At 36.1% G+C, this 21,531-nt stretch overlaps 2 protein-coding genes across 2 annotated transcripts; both read right to left on the minus strand.

The window, feature by feature from the left end:
* Positions 1-292: 292 nt before the first annotated feature.
* LOC132181196 (receptor-like protein kinase FERONIA) lies at positions 293-8,389 on the minus strand. The gene is given in 3 exon segments (XM_088516399.1): positions 293-465; positions 468-2,793; positions 7,971-8,389. Coding segments are annotated over 3 exon segments (2,685 nt in total). The 5' UTR covers positions 8,288-8,389; the 3' UTR covers positions 293-423.
* A 3,987-nt stretch (positions 8,390-12,376) lies between these two features.
* On the minus strand, positions 12,377-17,025 carry LOC132181288 (NB-ARC domain-containing disease resistance protein). The gene is made up of 3 exons (XM_059594437.2): positions 15,703-17,025; positions 12,768-14,548; positions 12,377-12,630 (listed from the first exon to the last, which is right to left on the minus strand). The coding sequence occupies exons 1-2, from the start codon at positions 16,739-16,741 to the stop codon at positions 12,822-12,824; spliced, it is 2,766 nt and encodes a 921-aa protein (XP_059450420.1). The 5' UTR covers positions 16,742-17,025; the 3' UTR covers positions 12,377-12,630; positions 12,768-12,821.
* Between the last annotated feature and the right edge of the window lie 4,506 nt (positions 17,026-21,531).

A 21,531-nucleotide genomic window follows, 5' to 3' on the forward strand; every position in this document is an offset into this window, starting at 1 on the left:
ATCTACATACTATAATTATATTCAACATTCATTCAACAATATTCATATGCTATTCTCAATCAACCGTTATATATATATATATATATATATATATATATAACGAATAACGAATATTCCAATTATTAATTAGAGTGTCATATCAACATTTTCAAATGAATGTTTCTTACTTTACTTTAATCAAAACTCAGACTTGCTTAATCTTTTGACTTATTATCTTGCTTAGAGCTGACTTACGACAAAACCCAAGTCAAGAAGAATCCCATAATCTATGAGTTTAGAGTACTCATGATTCAATCCGATACATGCACTACAACTATCATTTAATTTGCTACACTCATGAATAGAATGACTTTCCTACAAACCCTTGTCCTCAATATATGACTCCAAATAAGGCCCAATTAATAAAAATTCAGCTACCATCTTTCACCGACCGCTAAGATTCATAATCATAGAGAACACTGTCCCAAATGACTAGAGGACATTAGTTTGCCCGACTCTTGACTGGCACTTGTAAAACTTTGCTCTCCGTTGCTCATTATGGTCACCCTGCTGTTGCTATTTCTACTTGACACTTGTCCACTGCTGCTACTTGACATGTCATCACTATCATCAAGTGTGGACTTGGGGAAGAGACCTTTCTCATCATCTAGCGCCTTAATTTCAACCACATTAAGCCCTACATCTTCGTCTACACTTTCTTGCAATTGCAATGCGAACTCAAGGCCCCCCAACACATCATCCATTGATGGCCGTTCGATTCCGTTGTCAAGTAAACAATTCATCGCAACCTCAACAAATTTCTTCAAGCACCGAATCCCTATTTCACCCTTAATTGATGGATCAACCATCTCTTCAACCTTTCCATTGCGATAGATTTCCTGCGCCCACCTCGCGAGGCCCATTGCTGTCTCTGTCGTACGCATTATAGGTGGCTTTGCACACAATACTTCACACAAAACCACACCAAATGAGTACACGTCAGATTTCACAGTCAACTGCATACGTCTGTAATACTCTAGGTCCATGTACCCAAAACTACCCTTCACCACCGTGCTGACGTGGGAGTTGGCCATGCCAGTGGGACCTACTTTGGACAATCCAAAATCGGATACCTTGGCAACCCATTTCTCATCTAATAAGATATTTGTTGTCTTCACGTCACGATGAATGATTGTTTGCTTTGCGCCCGTATGAAGATAGTTCAAAGCACGAGCCGCACCGATACAAATCTCAAGGCGTTGCTTCCACGGAAGAGGTGGATTATCGGTGTTGTACAAATGATCACGTAGAGTCCCATGGGCCATGTAATCGTAGACGAGTATCATCTCATCACCTTCGTTACAATATCCAATCAGAGAAACAAGATGGAGGTAACGAAGCTGGGAGAGCATCACGATTTCGGTGTGGAACTCACGAGCCCCTTGCTGTGAACTAGATTTCAGCCGTTTGATTGCAACTGGAATAGTCCCGTCATCGATGTACCCTTTATACACGTTGCCAAACCCTCCAACCCCTATGATTAAAACCTTATCGAAATCGTTTGTGGCGGCTTTGATTTCAGCAAACGAAAACTTACGACATAATTCGGAAGGTAAAAATGAGCCCTGCGTCTTAGTGGACTTGGTCTTGGTGAAAGAAAATAGACCCCACCATGAAGTTACACCGGTGGAGCCGATGTCCTTGGCTCTCTTACTCAGCCCGAAAGTCACTAAAAAAAGAATAAAGAGTAGACCAACAACACCTCCAATGATAATGGCTATCATCGACGACAACTTCTGTGGCCTCTCCGTTAATTTTGTTTTGGGTTCCGGGGCCGGGAGTGTGGTAACCCCCTCCACTTCCGGGTTGAGCCCAGCAAGAGTACCGTCTGATCGGCTCACCTTAAATATTTCTAAACCGTTCAAGATGACATTCTGGAATCCGGGACGTATTGACATATCCAAGTTGGGGTGTAGCGCAAGCCATAAATCTTGTTTGGCCTTGTTTCCACTTGGGACCAACACAACATACTCTCTGTATACAGGAATTCCGGTATCGCCGCTCCAATTAATCACATCCGCATCTTCCTCTGCCGTCTGATTATTGATGAATATGTAAAAAACCCGTTCATTAGTTTCCACTACCTCTTTCAGAGTTTCGCAGAAATGAAGCCTAACAAGATAGTTAAACCCGCCATCAACCGTGAAGATCCACGTGAGGTTCCACTTCAAGTTAAGCGTAGCATTCAGATCCATTGTACGAGAAGTTTGATACACAATCTCCGGCGCAGTATAGGCCGGTGTGTCTGCCGTATACTGTATCTTGACATCAGACCGGGCGGAAGGCGTCATCCCTTTCATCTGGCCAAACAGATACTGCGAGTCCTGACTCCAAGTCCGGAACATCCCAGTATCCTCTACGCCGGAGACATCTCTGCCCCCCACGTTTAGTCTATACATGGTCTCAAGAGCAGTGGTATCGTCGAAATAGAAGGGTGTGTTGTAATCTACCATGGTGATCATTACATCATCCCTATTGTGCATATAGAGATTATTTGGCATAGACACAATCTCTATACCATTAATGAAGGCGTAAGAGCTCGGAGATGGAATAAAGGTTATGTTGAGAAACTGAGTGTGCAACACAGGGATTATGAATTCTTTGATAACGGTGGCTACGGGAGGTTCTGTCGAAGAGACGGTAAGGAAGGCACTGAAGTTGCTTAAGAGGGTGAAGTTATTGGCGGTGACCAAGGAGAAGGACTTGGATTTATCGACTCCAGAGTAGGAGGCCGGGAAGAAGTAGAGACGGACGTTTCAGATATATGCACGCATGTTAAACAAACTTATTCTTTTCTCATTCTGTTCATTCTGTTTTTCTGTTGTTGGTTAGTTAAGTTAGTTTGTTTAGCTAAGTTCTGATTTCATGTATATAAACTGATTCTCTTCATTGTAACAGTTTAAGATCAAATATTACAGAATACAAGTTTCTGATTTTCTCTCTATTCTTTCTTCCCTTCTCCTCATTTGATCTTCATTACTCTGTTTCTCCATTGATGCAACAAAGCTTTGCTTTGCTTGACATGGTATCAGAGCCCTTCACTTTGTGAAGTTTATTCCTATTCCTTCAATGGCACAATCTCTCAATCCTTCAATGGCACAATCTCTCAATCCTTCATCTTCCGCTTCTATAAACACTGGTTTCAATAATCAGTTCATCGATCCTTCGAGCCCTCTGTTTCTTAGCAATGGAGAAAATCCAGCACTTAATCTGGTTGGCAGTGCACTTTCAGAGGATAACTACAACACATGGAGTCGATCCATGCTTGTTTCCCTGAGTGCGAAGAACAAGTTATGTTTTGTTGATGGTTCAATGCCAAAACCAGCTGCTGGTGACAGTCTTCTTCCAGCATGGACCAGATGCAATGACATGGTGGTCTCTTGGATTCTGCATTCAGTTTCGAAGGACATTGCTTCCACCATAATCTACATCAAGTCTGCTCAGGATATGTGGGATGAGCTCAAGGCAAGCTATTCCCAAAGAAATGGTCCTCGGATTTTCCAACTACAGAAGACCATTGCAGCCATTACTCAAGACAATTCCTCTGTAAGTCATTACTATACTCGGCTTAAAATTCTATGGGAGGAACTTAATAACTATAGACCCATGTCTGCATGCAACTGCTGCAATTGTGGTAGAGTTCAATCAATTCTTGAAATTCATAGTCAAGAAAAGGTCTATCAGTTTTTAATGGGGCTGAATGACTCGTTTGCTGCTGTTAGAGCTCAAATCCTTTTAACTGACCCTTTGCCTTCTTTACATAAAGTTTTTTCTCTTATAATTCAAGAGGAAAAACAAAGAGAAATCACAATCACTTCTCTAAGCCATGAATCCTCTGCCCTAATGACCAATTCCAACCCTACTCCTATTTCTTCTCCTGCTGTCAATCATGAGCCTATTGCTTTTATGACCAAATCTACCTCAGGGAATAGGTTTGTCAAACAAAACACTTATAGGAAAGATAAACCTATTTGCTCTCATTGTGGATTTGTTGGCCATACTGTGGAGAAATGCTATAAATTGCATGGTTATCCTCCTGGTTTCAAATCTACCCGAGGCAAACCAATTCAGCATTCAGCAAACCAGGTGCAGGATTCTGGTTTCCATGCTCAACAAATGTTTTCTCCTCATCTGTCTATGATCTCTGAGCAATACAAGAACATCATGGATATGATGAAACAGTATTCATTGTCATCACCACAGTCCTCTGCACAGCCCCCTGCACACTTTGCTCATTCTGCTGTTGGTGCATCAGGTTATCACTCATCTCTTAATCCAAGATATTCTGTGTTTTCTGCAACTTTTGTTAATATGGTTCCATCTTCAAAACAACATAAACACTCTTGGATAATAGATACTGGTGCAACCGACCATATGGTTAGTTCTCCATCCTTTTTCACTTCCATTACTGCTGTAGTTTCAACTTGTGTAAATTTACCTAATGGTTCCATAGCAGCTGTCACACACATTGGTACTGTTAAACTCTCAGAAAATCTTACATTGACTGAAGTTTTGTGTGTTCCCTCTTTTGCCTTCAATCTCATTTCAGCTAGCAAACTTATTAAACATCTAAGATGTTGTCTCATCTTCTTTGCTGGATATTGTTTTATACAGAGTTTGCACCATTGGAGAGTGATTGGGGTGGGTAAGGAAGAAGCTGGATTGTTCTACTTGCTGCAAGACAACAAGGTTCCAGCATCGGTTTCTCTTCCTCCTTTTGAGCAGCATGTTTCTTTCACTTCCATCAAAAAGCCATCACTTGATGTTTGGCATTATAGATTAGGTCATCCTTCTCTTGCTAGAATAAAGCTTTTAGATAAGCATGTTTCTGAAATATCTTGTAATTCAGAGAGTGTTTGCCCAATCTGTCCAATGGCAAAACAACACAAACTCTCTTTTCCTGTTAGTACTTCAATTTCCAAGTTTCCATTTGATCTAGTTCATTGTGACATCTGGGGGCCTTTGGCTACTAAATCAATAAATGGATCAGTTTACTTTCTTACTATTGTAGATGATTTCAGTCGATTCACTTGGGTGCATTTGATGCAACATAAGTCTCAAACCAAGTCTTTTATCCAAGCATTCTTTAATTTTGTTCAAACTCAATTCAAATCAAAGGTCAAGTGTCTAAGGTCTGATAATGGACTTGAATTCCAAATGAATGATTTTTTTTCTGCTCAAGGCACTATCCATCAGCTTAGTTGTGTTGAGACCCCACAACAAAATGCTATAGTTGAAAGGAAACATCAACACTTGTTAAATGTTGCAAGGTCCATTCGGTTTCAGTCACATCTTCCTTTGAAATTCTGGGGAGATTGCATTCTTACTGCAGCTCACCTTATAAACCGAATTCCCACACCTTTACTTTCCAATAAATCTCCACATGAGTTACTCTATTCTGTTGTGCCTTCCTATTCTCATCTTAAGGTTTTTGGTTGTTTAGCATATGTGTCAACTTTGTCTAGGAATAGAACAAAGTTTGATCCTAGGGCTATTCCTTCCATATTCATCGGATATCCATATGGCATGAAAGCATACAAGTTCTATAATCTTCATACTCATTCCATTATTATTTCTAGACATGCAGTTTTTCATGAAACAATTTTTCCTTATGCTTCTCATTTGGATCATACATCTACTCAACTGCATGACAATGTTTTTCCATTCATTCCTGTTCCTGATTTTTCAGATGAAGATGTTTTTACATCATCTTTTCCACAACCAATCCCACATAATTCCCCTTCTTCTTCTAATGTTCCTGATTCTGTTTCTGACATTCCTGCATCAATTCCTCAAGTCCCACCTATTTCTGCAGATTTAGATTCACCTAGTTCTGTTCCTAATCTTTCTGCAGATGTAGATTCATCTAGTTCTGTTTCTAAACCTAATCATTCTACTCCTGTTCCCTGTCCACCTCTTAGAAAGTCCACTAGGGTAAAATCCAAACCTAGTTACTTGCAGGATTTTCATTGCAAACTCGCTTTCACTTCTCCACTTCAATCTCCTTTAATGGATGCAGATTCAGGTAAGGCTTATCCATTGTCTTCTTTTGTTTCTTACCATAATTTGTCACCTTCTCACAGATCTTTTTGTTTAGCTATTTCATCCCAGTCTGAACCTAAATTCTATCATCAAGCTGTAAAGGATGCCAATTGGCGTGCAGCTATGCAGGCTGAAATTACTGCACTTGAAACAAATCATACATGGGTTGTTACTACTCTACCACCTAATAAACATCCTATAGGGTGTAAGTGGGTTTATAAAGTGAAACATAGGTCTGATGGCAGCATTGAGAGGTACAAGGCTCGGTTGGTAGCAAAAGGGTATACCCAATGTGAGGGTTTGGATTATCATGAGACCTTCTCACCTGTGGCCAAGATGACCACTGTTAGGGTTTTCTTAGCTCTTGCTGCAGCCAAGGGTTGGTTAATTCATCAATTGGATGTTAATAATGCCTTCTTGCATGGAGACTTAGATGAAGAGGTGTACATGACCATGCCTCCTGGATTTGCTGTTAAGGGGGAGAACAAGGTTTGCAAATTGACTAAGTCCTTATATGGTCTGAAGCAGGCTTCCAGGAATTGGTTTTCTAAATTTTCTGCTGCTTTGATTGATCTTGGCTTTGTACAATCTAAGGCTGACTACTCCTTGTTTACAAGGCTTCAGGGTGTTTCTTACATTGCTCTTCTAATCTATGTTGATGATGTGGCCATAGCAAGCAATGATTCTAAAGCAGTTTCTGAGTTTATTACTTTGCTTAATGATAGGTTTAAGCTGAAAGATTTAGGCCCTTTGAAGTTTTTTTTGGGACTTGAAATTGCTAGAAGCAAAGAAGGTATTTCTGTCTCTCAACGAAAGTATGCTCTAGAAGTTCTTGAAGATTCTGGTCTCTTAGCTTCCAAACCTGTTTCTTTTCCCATTGAACAAAATCTTAAGCTTTCTAAGGATGTTGGGGATCTTCTTTCTGATCCAACTAGTTACAGGAGGTTGGTTGGCAGGTTACTTTATCTTACTATAACTCGGCCTGATCTAGCTTATTCTGTTCAAGTCTTGAGTCAATTCATGGATCAACCTCGACAACCTCATCTAGATGCTGCTACTAGAGTGCTGAGATATGTCAAGAACTCTCCTGCTCAAGGGCTTTTGTTTTCTGCTCAGTCAGATTTTTGTCTAAAGGCTTTTTCAGATTCGGATTGGGCAGGTTGTGTTGATACTAGAAGATCAATTACTGGTTTCTGTGTGTTCATTGGTAATTCATTAGTTTCTTGGAAATCAAAGAAACAACACACCATCTCCAGGTCTTCTGCTGAGGCAGAATATAGGGCTTTGGCATCTACTGCTTGTGAACTAACATGGCTTATCTCTCTTCTTCATGATTTTCGTATACCTCATCCAAAGGCTGCATTACTCTTCTGTGACAGCAAGTCTGCTTTGCATATAGCTGCCAATCCTGTTTTTCACGAGAGAACTAAACACATAGAGATTGATTGCCATTTAGTTCGTGAAAAGATTCAACTTGGTTTGCTCAGAACTTTGCATGTGTCTTCTCAGAACCAACTGGCCGATATCTTCACAAAAGGCCTTGGTTTTAAGGATTTTTCTCGGTTACTTTCCAAGATGTTTGTCAAGGATGTTTGCCATCCATCTTGAGGGGGAGTTTCAGATATATGCACGCATGTTAAACAAACTTATTCTTTTCTCATTCTGTTCATTCTGTTTTTCTGTTGTTGGTTAGTTAAGTTAGTTTGTTTAGCTAAGTTCTGATTTCATGTATATAAACTGATTCTCTTCATTGTAACAGTTTAAGATCAAATATTACAGAATACAAGTTTCTGATTTTCTCTCTATTCTTTCTTCCCTTCTCCTCATTTGATCTTCATTACTCTGTTTCTCCATTGATGCAACAAAGCTTTGCTTTGCTTGACAGGACGAACTTCAGGCCAGGCGAGACGGGGAAGGAGTAGGTGAACTTGTTGTGAAAGATGCGTGCAGTCGTGTAGGGAACTTGGGTAACAGAAGGGTATTGTTGGGAGGGGGTAGATGCAATTGATATGGTTTGTGCATTTGGGGGTGAGAACTTTGAGTTGAAATCGCCATCCCAGTTACGGCCATCAAGAGAGGTTGAATTAGAGGAGGAGCCACAATTGAGGAGAAAATAGTCGGTGGCAGCGTAGGGTGGCGGGGTTTCAGTGACGGCCTGGGTGAGGAGAAGATGGAGGAAGGAGAGGCAGAGGGCAAGCGAGTGCATGGTGTGGAAGACCAATTCTCCTACGGCTGCTATACCATATATATGCAGCTTAATTATCTGATGGAAAATACGTGAGCAATGGTGTGAAAGTTAAGTCTTTGGAATTATTAGACTCAGAATATATAGGGACCACCGGACCACAACCTTTTCTAATATTCAACCAAGGAATAGCAACCTGGACCACGTGATTAATGCTCTAGACAAACTTTATTGGTTTTGCATATGAAAAAAGTAAATTACAGAACTGAAATACTCTTAATTTGTTTTCGTGAACGATTGTTTTTTCCGTAAGTTTTGTGAACCTGGTTATCATATTCAAATTCATGGGTACAGCGAGACACCATATTCGACGTTTGATATTCTAGCTTTCTAATATCTGGTTTATTGAACGCAATTACACAAGTGAAAATACTGGAATTAGAATAATGTTATAAATTATATTTTGATCTCATAATACCACTCTCAATCAATTATTAGAAAGTCATTGTAAAAAAATAAAAATAAAAAATTTATTAAGATTGTTACTCCAACATTATAAGATAAAAATATATAGCCTTATTTTTTTAAAAAAAAAAAATATATATATATATATATATATATATATATATATATATATATATATATTCAAGACTTTGGAATGCCAAGCTTGACTTGAAGTCTTTTGCTATTCTTTTAGAATTTTATAAGCCACACGTTTGTTCTTTCATATATATATATATATTGGCTTTTGTGGGTTTGCTACTCCAATTTGGAGTACACGTGACTAGGGGTGCAAAGGCGGTTACGGTTAGCGGTTAGTGGCAATAACCGCTAACCGTAACCGCCCTAGCGGTTAGTAAATTTCACTAACCGCAACCACTAACCGCCTAGCGGTTAGCGGTTAGCGGTTAGTGGCCGATTAGCGGTTAGTGAAATAGATAACCGCCCGCTAACCGCTTTTTAAAAATTGGGCTTTTTTTTTGGGCTTTTTGGGGTTTTTTTTACCCTCATTTTTTTCCTTGTATTTTTAATATCTTCTTGGGCCCAATTGCTATAAATATTTGAATTGTCATTGGATCATATGATTAAGCGTTAATCTTATAAACTTACAAACAAACAAAAATACTTCAATTGTAGTTATAAGTAACACATTGTTTAATCCAATGTCAATTACTTAATTTGATATTATATGAATCACATTGTCATTGTCATTGTACATGAATAATTGATTAAGCATTGGAATTGTAATTGGGTCATATAGTTAAATATTTATCTTATACATTTATATTATTCAATATGCATATAATATAACTATAAGCAATTATATATATATATAATTCAAAATTGTTCAAAATTGTTAATTTTCTTTTTTTTTTTTCTTTCAAAAAATGGTTAAATTTCTTTTTCTAAAAAATGTTCAAAAAATACATTAATACTTCAATTGTGATTATAAGTAACACATTGTTGAATCTAATGTCAATTACTTAATTTGATATTATATAATCATATAGTCTCATTAAATTATATCATATGATTCATATGATTAATTATTTAAATTCTTATCATATTTACTTATAATCTTTTTTCTTTGAATTGAACTTAATATCTAATGGTAAATGGTAATGTTCAAACTCCTAAATCCTAAATTCCTAAAGTATCTAATAATGCTTTAATTAAATTGTAGACTTGTAGTTATAAGTAACATATTGTTTAATTCAATTGAATCAATTGTGATTATCATTGTACATGAATCATATGATTAACTTGTAGACTTATGACTTATGAGTTATGTCATATTATATATGTATTATTTATTATTATATAATCATATGATTTAATGATCAAGTCATCATGTGATATAATCATATCAATTATAGTGATAATATATAAATTACTAAAATTATAATGATAATACATTAATACTTAAATTATGTTTATAAGTAACACATTGGTCATTGTTTAATCCAATGTCAATTACTTAATTTAATATTATACGAATCATATCATCATTGTACATTAATAATATGATTCACTTGAAGTCTTGAATAAAGTATTTGAATTGTCATTGAATCATATGATTAACTATTGATATTATACATTTATATTATTCATATACATATGTAGACTTATATAGACTTATAGGTTTATAACATACATTGAAAATAAGTCTCTAAATATTTAATTGTTGTATTAGTATGAATTAATATACTTATGAGTTATGTCATATTATATATGTATAATTTGTTATTATATAATCAAATGATTTAATAATCAATCTCATGTGATATAATCATATAAATTATAGTGATAATATATTAATACTCAAATTGTGATTTAATTATTTTTTTTAAAAAAGTTGTGATTTAATGATCAAGTGATTATATGATATAATCATATAAATTATAGTGATAATATATTAATACTCAAATTGTGATTTAATTATTTTTTAAAAAAATTGTGATTTAATGATCAAGTGATTATGTTATATGTATAAATATTTTTATAATTATAATTATAAAAATATATTATATAAAAAGGCGGTTAGCGGTTAGCGGTTACGGTTAGTAGACCCAATAACCGCTAACCGCTAGGCGGTTATGGCGGTTAGGCGGTTAGCGGTTAATGCGGTTAAACGGTTAGGCGGTTAGGCGGTTGGCGGTTATAGCGGTTAGCGGTTAGCGGGCGGTTAAAAACCGCCCGCCTTTGCACCCCTACACGTGACTTTACTTCAAGTTGTACAATAAGTTTGGTGAAATTTGTGGCGCATATCAAAACATTAGCGAAAGGCCAAGTAAATGGGAGCAAATAGCAACTTTCATAGAGTAGGAGTATTTTGGGGATTTTCTATATATATATATATATATATTATGATGTAACCCTGAATCATATATAGCAAAATACAGTCGCACTTTCTGTAGATATAGATACATTGTCGAACCACGTTAAATATATGTCTTAATTATCTCTTAATCTCTCTTTTTTCAATTTTATATTATTTATCATTGTTGTGCACCGTATCAATAGAGTTGCTAGCTGACTTTGAACCACTATAAAAAGGAGGCTTTGCAACAAAGTAAGGATGGGAGAAAAAAAATTAGAAACCACACATTTTATTAGGATTTTTTTATTTTGTTGTGCCTTATGACGGTACTTAGTGAAAAAAAATAATAATAAATAAATAAATTTGTCAAATTTTTCTCTCTTTTGTATTTTTCTATTTTGTGTGAGAGTAAGATTTAAGTGTATTAGGGCTTTGGGGTTTTGAATGATTTTTTACCCGTTATCTTTGTACTCCATCTTTTGATAGTGAATTCTTCCGGTCGTCTCCGTCAATGAATGTTGATTTGTTAAACCGAACTACTTAAATTTTGGTGTCTTGTGTAATTGATTTATTTTTTATTCTACTCTTTTCTACTTCTTTGGGATCTTGATTTAGTTATGTGCACAACATTTAATTAATCAATTATTAGATTTATGAATTCATATAAATCCTATACAAATTTAATGATAAATTCATCAATTCATTACATGGACATAGTTGAAAATATGAAAATTCCACGAATTAAAATCATGCTAAAAATAAAATTTTGCTTCTATGAAAATTCCAACGCATACCCTTTTTATAAAATCATACCATACAAACCATTAAACTATACATATAATTCAAAATAACATTTTAAAATAAAAATTATTGTTTATTCTTATGGGTTTATGATATATTTAATTAAAATTAGATAGGTCTCGCTAATGGGCCCGTACCTTCTAAGCTTGCCTACTTGGACTTGCCTCAGAATTTACACCTTTATAAAACCTATAAATCACATAGAAAAAACCAAGCACTTCAATGGCCTAATTAGCGAGACTTTAGATACAGTGTGATGCTAACAATGAGAGAATTGTAGTTCAATATCATATGAATTTTTTTTTTTTTTTGGATGAATAATTAATTAATTTATAAACCAAAATAAATTTTACAAAGGGAAGATTAAACAGTAGTCCCCAAAACCAGCAACTAAGAAAGACAACAAATCACCAACACCCCAAACCTGCGCAGCTTGGGAACATGAAAGAAGCCATAACCGCCAGCAGGTCAATTAACACCATTAGACCAGCACAAACAAACATATATAAAAGCAGGAGTATTTGAGTTGGAAAACATCATCAGAACCATCGATCCTGCCCAACCATCTATTGGCATAATTAGACTCATAGGAGAGGGAGTTGATCTCTCTGAAGCCTAACAATTAAGCAGAACAATGTCCATACAAACAAATAGCCAAATCTCTACATTTCCAGCCAAAAAGTCTCGAGTTTCTTTCCTTTCAGTGATGTAGACCATGACAGCTAGCATCAATTCAACGATCCTGCACAGAAGGGAATTCCCTTTGATATAATATATATATAAATTTCAAAATACAAGAATGAGGCACATTGGTTATCTGCATGGACTTCAGTGACAGAAGTAAAAATATAAAGTCAACAAAATGTCTGTACAAATTACCTCAAGTCCTTTTCAGCTGATGATCAACCTTAATTAGTACTCCAAGCTCTCAATTCAGAGAAAAACAATGGAAGGCACGTGCTGGACTTGGCTGAAATCCTCTCCTTTTTTTTCAAGCCTATGTTTGAATGCTATTGGCATCCATCGAAACTCCAGTTCCTGGAGGGCCCTCACAAACCTCAGTCCATCTGGAACCGACTTCAACTTGCTGCATTGTAAAATCTCCAAACGGAAAAGACAGGGCATGGCACCTTCCTCCACCGTCCACTCCTCTAAACTAGGAAACCCCCGCAAGACTAATGTTTTCAGTTTAGGAAAACCATCTTTCGAGCAAACCATTTTCTTCCCCGCGAAAGCATCCCATCCGTTCAGGTATCTCAAAATCGGCAGCTTCTCCAGAATAGGCATCGGGTCTTCCACAAGTTTCGATCCCCACAAACTCAACTTGATGAGGTATGGATGGTTGTAATCCGGCAGCTTCTGTATCCGCCCTTCCACGTGTAGCTTGCTAAGAAGAGGACAACCTCGTACGACTTGCGGTACATTTACTACGATGTCAGGGAATGAAAGCAATTCAGTCTTCATCGACAAGGACCGAAGGCTGTTTAAATATTTACCGTTGGGGCGATTGAAGATTTCCCCGAACTCTTGGAAGTGCCGTGGCTCATTTAGCACCAATTTTCTAAGACTGGTCAAACTTAGAAGATCGCTCACTTCACATTTGTTTGCAGGAAAGTTTACAAGTGTCAGCAAGTTGGTCAGATTTGTGAGTGACAGCTTATTATCATCAGTTGAATAGTCACACCACTTGGGAAGATACAAATGTCTCAACTGCTCCATCGTCCATATCACAGTCGGGATTACTACAGTCGATTCCCAGCTAAATTCGTCAATGGTTTCCAGATTCAGGGTCTCCAAGCACAGCAAATTGCCTATGGAAGGAGGGAACTCCCGGATACCAGTTTTCTTTAAGCTCAAGAACCTCAAATGAATCAGTGTTCCTATTTTCTCAGGTAACTCCCCTTCCGGCGCCATCTTGCTTCCTTCCAGATCCAAAACTCTAAGCAATTTGAAGCACTTGGGCACAGAATTGATTGAGCTGTTATCTTTAATGAAGTATAAAAGGGACCTGATCTGAGGATGATCTTTGTAATTTTCTGGGAAAAAATCAGGGTCAGAAAATATGGCTAGTCTTCGGATTTTACCAGTTGATGACGTCAAAGGATTGGCAGCTGCGTGATCAGAATGAGTTACAATGTGGAGAAAATTCTCCTGTTTTGCCTTTGACAAGCAGAGGTCGCGCATAAGATCGTGGAGGCGGCAGGATTTGATCCTCCCACTTGCCCCAATCACACCCACTTGAGCCATGCATCTATTTACCAAATCAGCCAAGTAGTGTTCTGCAACATCTTCCAACGTCTCTCCCTCATGCTCGTATCTGGGCGACACAAAGCCTTCCGCCACCCACAATCGAATCAATTTCTTTTTTGGGATTTCGTAGTCCTCTGGAAACTGGCAGAGATAGAGGAAACAGGGTTTCAATTGGTGAGGCAATTCATGGTAGCTCAAAGCCAATACATCGTGAACGGTTGATTGTTGTCCTTGGGCGGCGCCTCTCCTTAAATACGATTTTATATTACTTCTGTGCACCGTATGCCACTCACTCAGTGTTTCTTTGGTTGCCAAAAGTCCTCCAAGCACGTTGATAGCCAACGGTAAACCACCACACCTCGCCACCATGTCCCTCCCTAACTTCTCCATCTCTTCGCAAGTTCTGGGGTCTGCATGTATGTATATATATATATGCATTAATTTCTCAAATGCTATTAAAAAAAAAAGCATTTCTCACATAACAATTATATATACATATTCAAGTAACCTATATTACATATTGTTACTTAACAACTAATATATATACTTATATTTATATACATAACCTTTTTTTATTAATAGACATATATATATACACACCAACGAGCTAATAATGTTTCGTTTAATACTTGAGCTTTTTTTTTGCTTGCAAATTTTTCTTTCTTTAAGACATAATTAGAATTGTAGATGGTTTTTACTGAAAAAATTGGAGAGGAGCAAAGTACATAAGGATTTGATTGAAAATTGGGGAAAACCGCCCAAGAAATTGATTGATAAACTTGAATATCCAAGGACTTATTTGAAAATGGACCAATATACTGCATATATAGTTGTTTGATAGTGTCCCTGCAGCTAATTAAAAACCGTAAAAACTCCTTTTTAATTAAATTTTAGAGAAATGTTAATGGTTAATATATATATATTTTTTTTTTCATATTTGACTTATTTTCTCTTACAAATCAACCATTAGATTTGTGGACTTATGTGAACTCCACATAAGTCAATGCTAGGCGCCACAAATCTAATGGTTGATTTATTGAATTTGTAGAAGAATATGAACTAAATATGAAGAACTTATTGACCCCTAACATTTCTCTAAATTATATATATATATATATATATATATATATATATATATATATATATTTAAAATCCACTTCATTAACGCTTACAACAATATTTAAAGGATATTCAATTTTTTTTAATCATTATAGATCTTATTAAGTTGTATGTTGAGATCGTAAAATCTAAGTTATTTAATTTAATCAAATAGTTCAGATTTTAATTACCCTACAAAAATCAAACAAAAAAAAAAAAATACCCTACAAAAATATAAAAATATCCTGATGTTGTCGATCACAAATTAACCTCTATCTTTCCTATTTTCCCTCAACGTCTAATATAATACACTTCATCCAATAAATTCTATAGAAATTTTTATGGTAATTAATTCTACGTGTGCCAAGGCTATAGAAATTAAAAAATAATAATAATAATAAAAAAAAAAAAAAAAAAAAAAAAAACAACAACAACAACAACAAGAACAAGATGGATGAGAACAAACCTGGATGTCTTCTTGAAAATGCCTTCTTCTGAAACAAGTCCCAACTGTCTTCTTCATTTAAACAGCGCGGTTCATGTAGAAATCCTTTTGGATCAACATGCAATGCTACATCTCTGTTCCGAGTTGTTAGTAACATTTTGCTGCTCCTCATTGCTTTTGGGAAGGCAGGAGAAAGAATATCCCATGCCTCGGCGTCCCAAATATCGTCCAGCACGACCAAACACCTTTTCTCTTCCAGAACTTGATTAAGCTTCTTTGGCAGCTCGTCCTCTCTCATTTTCATTATCTGATCCCTCTCGTCTTTCGATGGCGAGGAAATACTTAGCAAAATTCCTTCCCAAACATCTTTTCTTTTGCAATCTTGAGACACATAAGCCCAAGCAAAACCTTCAAAATGCCGCCTAACGCTACTGTGGTGAAACACTTTCTTGGCAAGAGTGGTCTTGCCTAGACCACCCATCCCGCATATGGACGCAGATATACTGCCACTTTTTTCCTTCACCAGCTCTGAAACTACTTGTTTTATGTTTTCGTCCAACCCCACAATATACTCTTCCAGATTGTGGGAATAAGACCATCTCAATTGCTTTTGCCTTTGCCTGTGCAGGTTCGCTGAGGTGGAGCCTTCTTCTCTCGCAGCATTCACACCATAAGTTTGTAAGCTTTGGGAGAGCTCCGCGATTCTGGCTTTAATGGCTTCAATCTCGGACCCCACTTTGTGAAGTTTGATGGGTTCTTTGAGAAAAGCAAACGACCTCTTGAACACATTTTCTCTCTTCTTGGACAGCATTTCATCAAGGGTGAAAGCTTCTATTGCATCCTGAGCATCGTAAGCAGCATCCCGAATCTCTGAAACCCAATTTTGAACACTCTCATCTTCGTTTTGCCTTTTGTCTGCGTCTTCTAAGAAGCACTTCATGCGCCTTAATTCGATTTGCATCTTCTTGATTTGCTCTCTCGCCCCTTCTATAAGTGTTGCTTCTCTAATTATAAGGTCGCCAAGCCTTTCCTCAACAAACGACACTATACTCTCCGCCATGCTATCTGCTTCCTCCTCCTCCTCCTCCTCCTCCTCCTCCTTCTTCTTCTTAATCTTCTTTCACCAAAACAAGAAAAAATAGAAACTCTTTTTACATGCACCCAACACTATTCTTGCTTACAAGCCATGGTTATCTTCACCTTGCTATACCAGTTATTTTCATGGTACTATTGGGAATTGGTGGTAGCTAGATAAACGCTAGCAGGACATCAGCATTAATGTGATGATATAATTATTCACGAGGAATGAAATAATAATAAATTGATCATAATGGCAAGAATGCTTTTTTTTTTTTTTTTTTTTTTTTTTTTTTTTTTTTTTGTAATTTACATGCAAGACTTTATTATCAACTCAACTGTAATGCATTCCCGGAATAAAAGGTAAACCGTCATTACCAGGAAAGTTCTTTCTTTCTTTTTTCTTTTTTTCTGTCGCTCTATACGCATTTTAAGTGCAGAACCCAATACCTACCTGGAAATACTTGTGTATATATATATATATATATATATATATAGATTGATTGGAATGCATATAAAATTGTCAATGTGAGCTATATACGATCAAAAGTAAGTGTGATCAACCATCCACGTACTTATTTAATTCGCTCAGATACGGTGGAGGCACTTTATGTGACATACTAATTAATTCCAACAAGAATAAAGGATAAGGAAGAGAATGGTTATCTTAATTCTTAATGAAGAATATAATATAAGGTGGAAAAGTAGAAAATAAGACAAAAGTATGGTGTAAATTGACCGTAGAAATCAGATAGGTGATAAGGACATGTTTATGAATTATTGAAGGTTAAAGAAAATGGGGGGGTTGTTGAGGGGGTACTGCACCCCTTCTAATCAGGACTCCTATTCCTATTCCTCTTCCCCCTCAAAAAAATAAAAAATAAAAACAAAACAGAGAACAAGATCACGTGTAAACACCCCGCCGTACCCCATTTCCCTCTCTTTTCCTAGTCGTCTCCAGTCTTCACCCATCAAAACATGAATTATTTGATTTCACATCACTTATTGTGCTAATAGGACAAGAAATATAAAGGCAATTTTTCTTGTGGAAAATGCTTCCCTGCACCAAATATGGTGAAAAATTATTAAAAAAAGACAAAGCCTGCATGGGTCCCAATAGGAAAATAATTGACATTTGAATCTCCAGCTAAAAATAACCAAAAGGTAAAAATGTCATTTTTTTTTCTGGCAAAAATGCGAAATATTTTGAAATAATTTGAGAAATGATTATTAAGTTACCAAGCTGCTAAAAAGTGGAAATTTTAATCATTTCAATTATAGAAGTCTAACATAACAAGCTATATAGCATGCATGGATGTGATGGTGTGAGCTTTAAAAATCATTTCAATTATTCACGAAAACATTGGAGAACTTCAGGTGAATGCCTGATTAATTAGTGTGATTTGTGAGTAAGCATATACCTGATTGAGGCCTAGCTAGCCTGTAATTTTTGAAGTGTTAGCAAACCTTAGAGAATCTTGCCATCTAAGCTATTAGACAAAAATTAAAAAATAAAGAAGCAAAGTAAGTAATTAATGGATGGCCGGACTCAAACCACCTCTTAAGGTGGTCGGCCACCACCTTGAAGAGCGGTGGTCAGCTACTCTATGAGAGTCATTCAACTACCTCCACTTTTTATTATGGGTGGAGGCTACCCTAGTGTGAAATAGTTGCAAGACCATGACCATATCTAAAATAATGAGTCTGATTTTCTATTCCGTGTATTGGTTCATATTTTGGATAATTATTGACTTATTGTTTCATAATCAAGTCTTCGTCTTTAAAAATAATTATTATCTAGACTTAAACCTTTTCAACAGTGAGATTAACCAAAGGGATTCTGAATGTCCTAAGATGACAGGGGGAACAAACTACTACCACAATAAAATTATGGTTTTCCATTCATGGAATAAGTGTAATTTTCTCTAAAATAATTTTAAATTGTGACTTCAATTTTTTTTATTTATTTAATTTTTATAAAGAAGTTACAGGTGGGAGAGAGTATATGTACGACGAGAGAGGGGTTGATCGATGCAGGGGTGGATCGCGTCAATGAAGTCACGATGGATCTTCTCTATAAATCTTATATATGATGTAATTAAAGAGTAATGTTATAAGTCTTTCTAGAGTTATTTTAGGGTCCTCTAAAATGTAATGTGACTTTTAAAATTACCGTTGAATTTGAAATGTGATATATTGAACTTTGATTTATTAATGATTTTAAAAGCCACGTCACATTTAGAATGACTCCAAAAAGACTCTAGAAAGACTTATAGCATTACAAGTAATTAAAACTTGAAACTCATTTTATTTTTTGTACCATTAAAAAAAACCCCTTTTTTTCACCAGCTCGACTTGGACCCTTTTTAATTTTCTATTGCTAAAGGCCTGGTGCGCATTTGAGAGTGATTTTCTAATATCATAAAGACTTGTCATCCAATCTTTTCCTTTTTTATTGTATTGAACCACTTGCTCGAAAAAAAGAAGAAAGAAAAAAAGAAAGAAAGAGAAAGAAGACTTGGAAAGAGCAATTAATTTTTTTTTTTTCTTCTTTCTGAGCAATCCTTTTAAAAGCAGCCTAATGCTTTTTTGAAAAGTCATGTTTACTTTAGTTAAAGAAATAGACAGGTTCCTTCCTTTAAGAAAAGTTATTCCTCCCAAGGAACAAAATAGTATTCTACTGGACTAGTAGTAGTCTATGCGTCCACTCTTGCGTTTCGCGTTGCTTTCCTATTTGCTTTCTTTAATTATTGGGTTACAGAGATGTAAAGTGGAAACGTAGCTGGATCCCATGTGCAAGCTGGCCCATTCGCTGACGCCCCGGCCCCCAGTACCATGGAAGGATTCCCTACCTAACGCAACTGGATCAGGATCCGAATCGCGGGTTCTGAAATTGCATGGTTGAGGGTGCATACATTTTATGGTGCGATTTACCCACCCAACACAAGCCTTATTTACCGCTTCACACTATAATAGTGTTTGATAGGATTTCTAGTGGGACATAATTTGCCTTCCTACCAAAATTTTGCCCCCCATACCAAATCTCATATGTAAAACCTACAAGTCGGCATTAAATCGTAACATGTCTTCACATGAGCATAGGGGGTGACTTTTTATCACTATATTTTAAGTGAACGACACCATTTACTTGTGGTTAAGAACATAATTCACACCCATACCACTATGACGGTTTCAGTCGAACACAAAATGTGTCGACCTAGACCGAATTTTCAATCAAGTATTTCCTGTAAGGCCAAATTTTGATGTTTTCATCGATACAACTTATTAGCGATTTTACACTATATGAGCATATAATATATATTACCTAGTGTCATCATGGTGCATATATGTGGTCTTTACATCCATATGAACCATATATTACTCTATTTTGTTAGTACCTCTTACTTTTAACCAACCAATTTTTTCTTGGAGCTTTGTGCTTCACTTTTTTATTAACAAGATAATCGGGTTACTATCAGAAAACACATTGACCGATTTGTTAGATATACCTAATTTTAAACTGTCAACAAACCATTTAATCTAGACCACATTGCTAGCTGTTGTGTTGCAAACAAAGTGTTCAACTTCCATTGTAAACTTTGAAACACAACTATGTTTCGTATTCGAGTAATACTATGTACCGTCTTTTTATCCTCTTAAAATCTTTTTAAAGCTGATGTGGTTTTCAAAATCACCATTGGATCAAATTCAAGTATGATTCATCTAAAATTTAATTGTGATTTTAAAAGCCACATCAATTTTATGAGGTTTTTAGGAGGATAAAAAGATGGTACGTAACATTACTCTTCGTACTCAGCTAAGAAATAGTCATTCCAACAAATAAGAATATATATATATATATATATATATATATATATATATATATATCAAAATCTGCTTCATTATAAGTAATCAAGTCAATATCACTTAGCTCGAAACACAATTTCATTCCTTTGGTGCCTTGCAAATATCTCATTTTTCGCTTAGTTGCCTAGGAATGTTTGTTACTTATAGATAAGGTATGTTAGAACTTTTTTCTCTTGAGCTATGTATCCAGAAGGTAAATCTTTTAACAAAAGTTTTTTGCTATCTGATTGAGTAGATGAAAACCAAATGGATTTTGCCTTCTGTTTTACGGATAAGAAATTGAAAAAAGTGAAAGAAGAAAAATGGGTCAGTTTTGTCCCCTTGATACTCATGATTCATGAAGTGGACATATATATATATATAACTCTTACTTTTAAGAGTCCTTAATTAATTTGCTAGCTTGCCTTATCTTTCTAATTATGTGTTCCTAGTGGATTATACTTTTTCATGAAAATGATTACATAGACTTTCTATGATATATAGATCTAATATGTCTCCAACCAATGCTACATCATTGACAGGTGGGTCCTTCACATTTGGAAGAACCTCTGGATTCCAAAAATCGCACGTCTCTCAAATCTCCGAATTGATCTTAAGGTCCGAGGACCCACCCGGATGCTCACCAGGAAGGTTACTGATTTTATTATTATTATTATTATTATTTACCTCTAGATGTTGGAAAGAAGAGAAATCAAGCACATTTTTCACCAGGAGACGACCAATTATTGCACCCTCACTCCTCACCATTCATCTTCCCCAAACCATATTCGAAGATTGGTAAACAAAAGACCTCTCTGGACTCCTAAGAATTTCATCAAATAATTATTGATGAAATTGTTACCAAGCAAAAAATCACCATGCATATTTCTGCTCTCTGCTTCAGCTTCTTTTGTATTTCTATGAGTA

This window comes from Corylus avellana, chromosome 5 (assembly GCF_965113065.1).
Source record: "Corylus avellana chromosome 5, dhCorAvel1.hap1.2, whole genome shotgun sequence".
Lineage (NCBI taxonomy): Eukaryota > Viridiplantae > Streptophyta > Magnoliopsida > Fagales > Betulaceae > Corylus > Corylus avellana.

Coding starts and splice junctions, on each gene's coding strand:
- LOC132181288 (XM_059594437.2), bottom strand. CDS start 16,741: ATGGCGGAGAGTATAGTGTCGTTTGTTGAGGAAAGGCTTGGCGACCTT. Junction 14,549..15,702: donor ATTTTCAAGAAGACATCCAG/GTTTGTTCTCAT, acceptor ACATACATGCAG/ACCCCAGAACTTGCGAAGAG.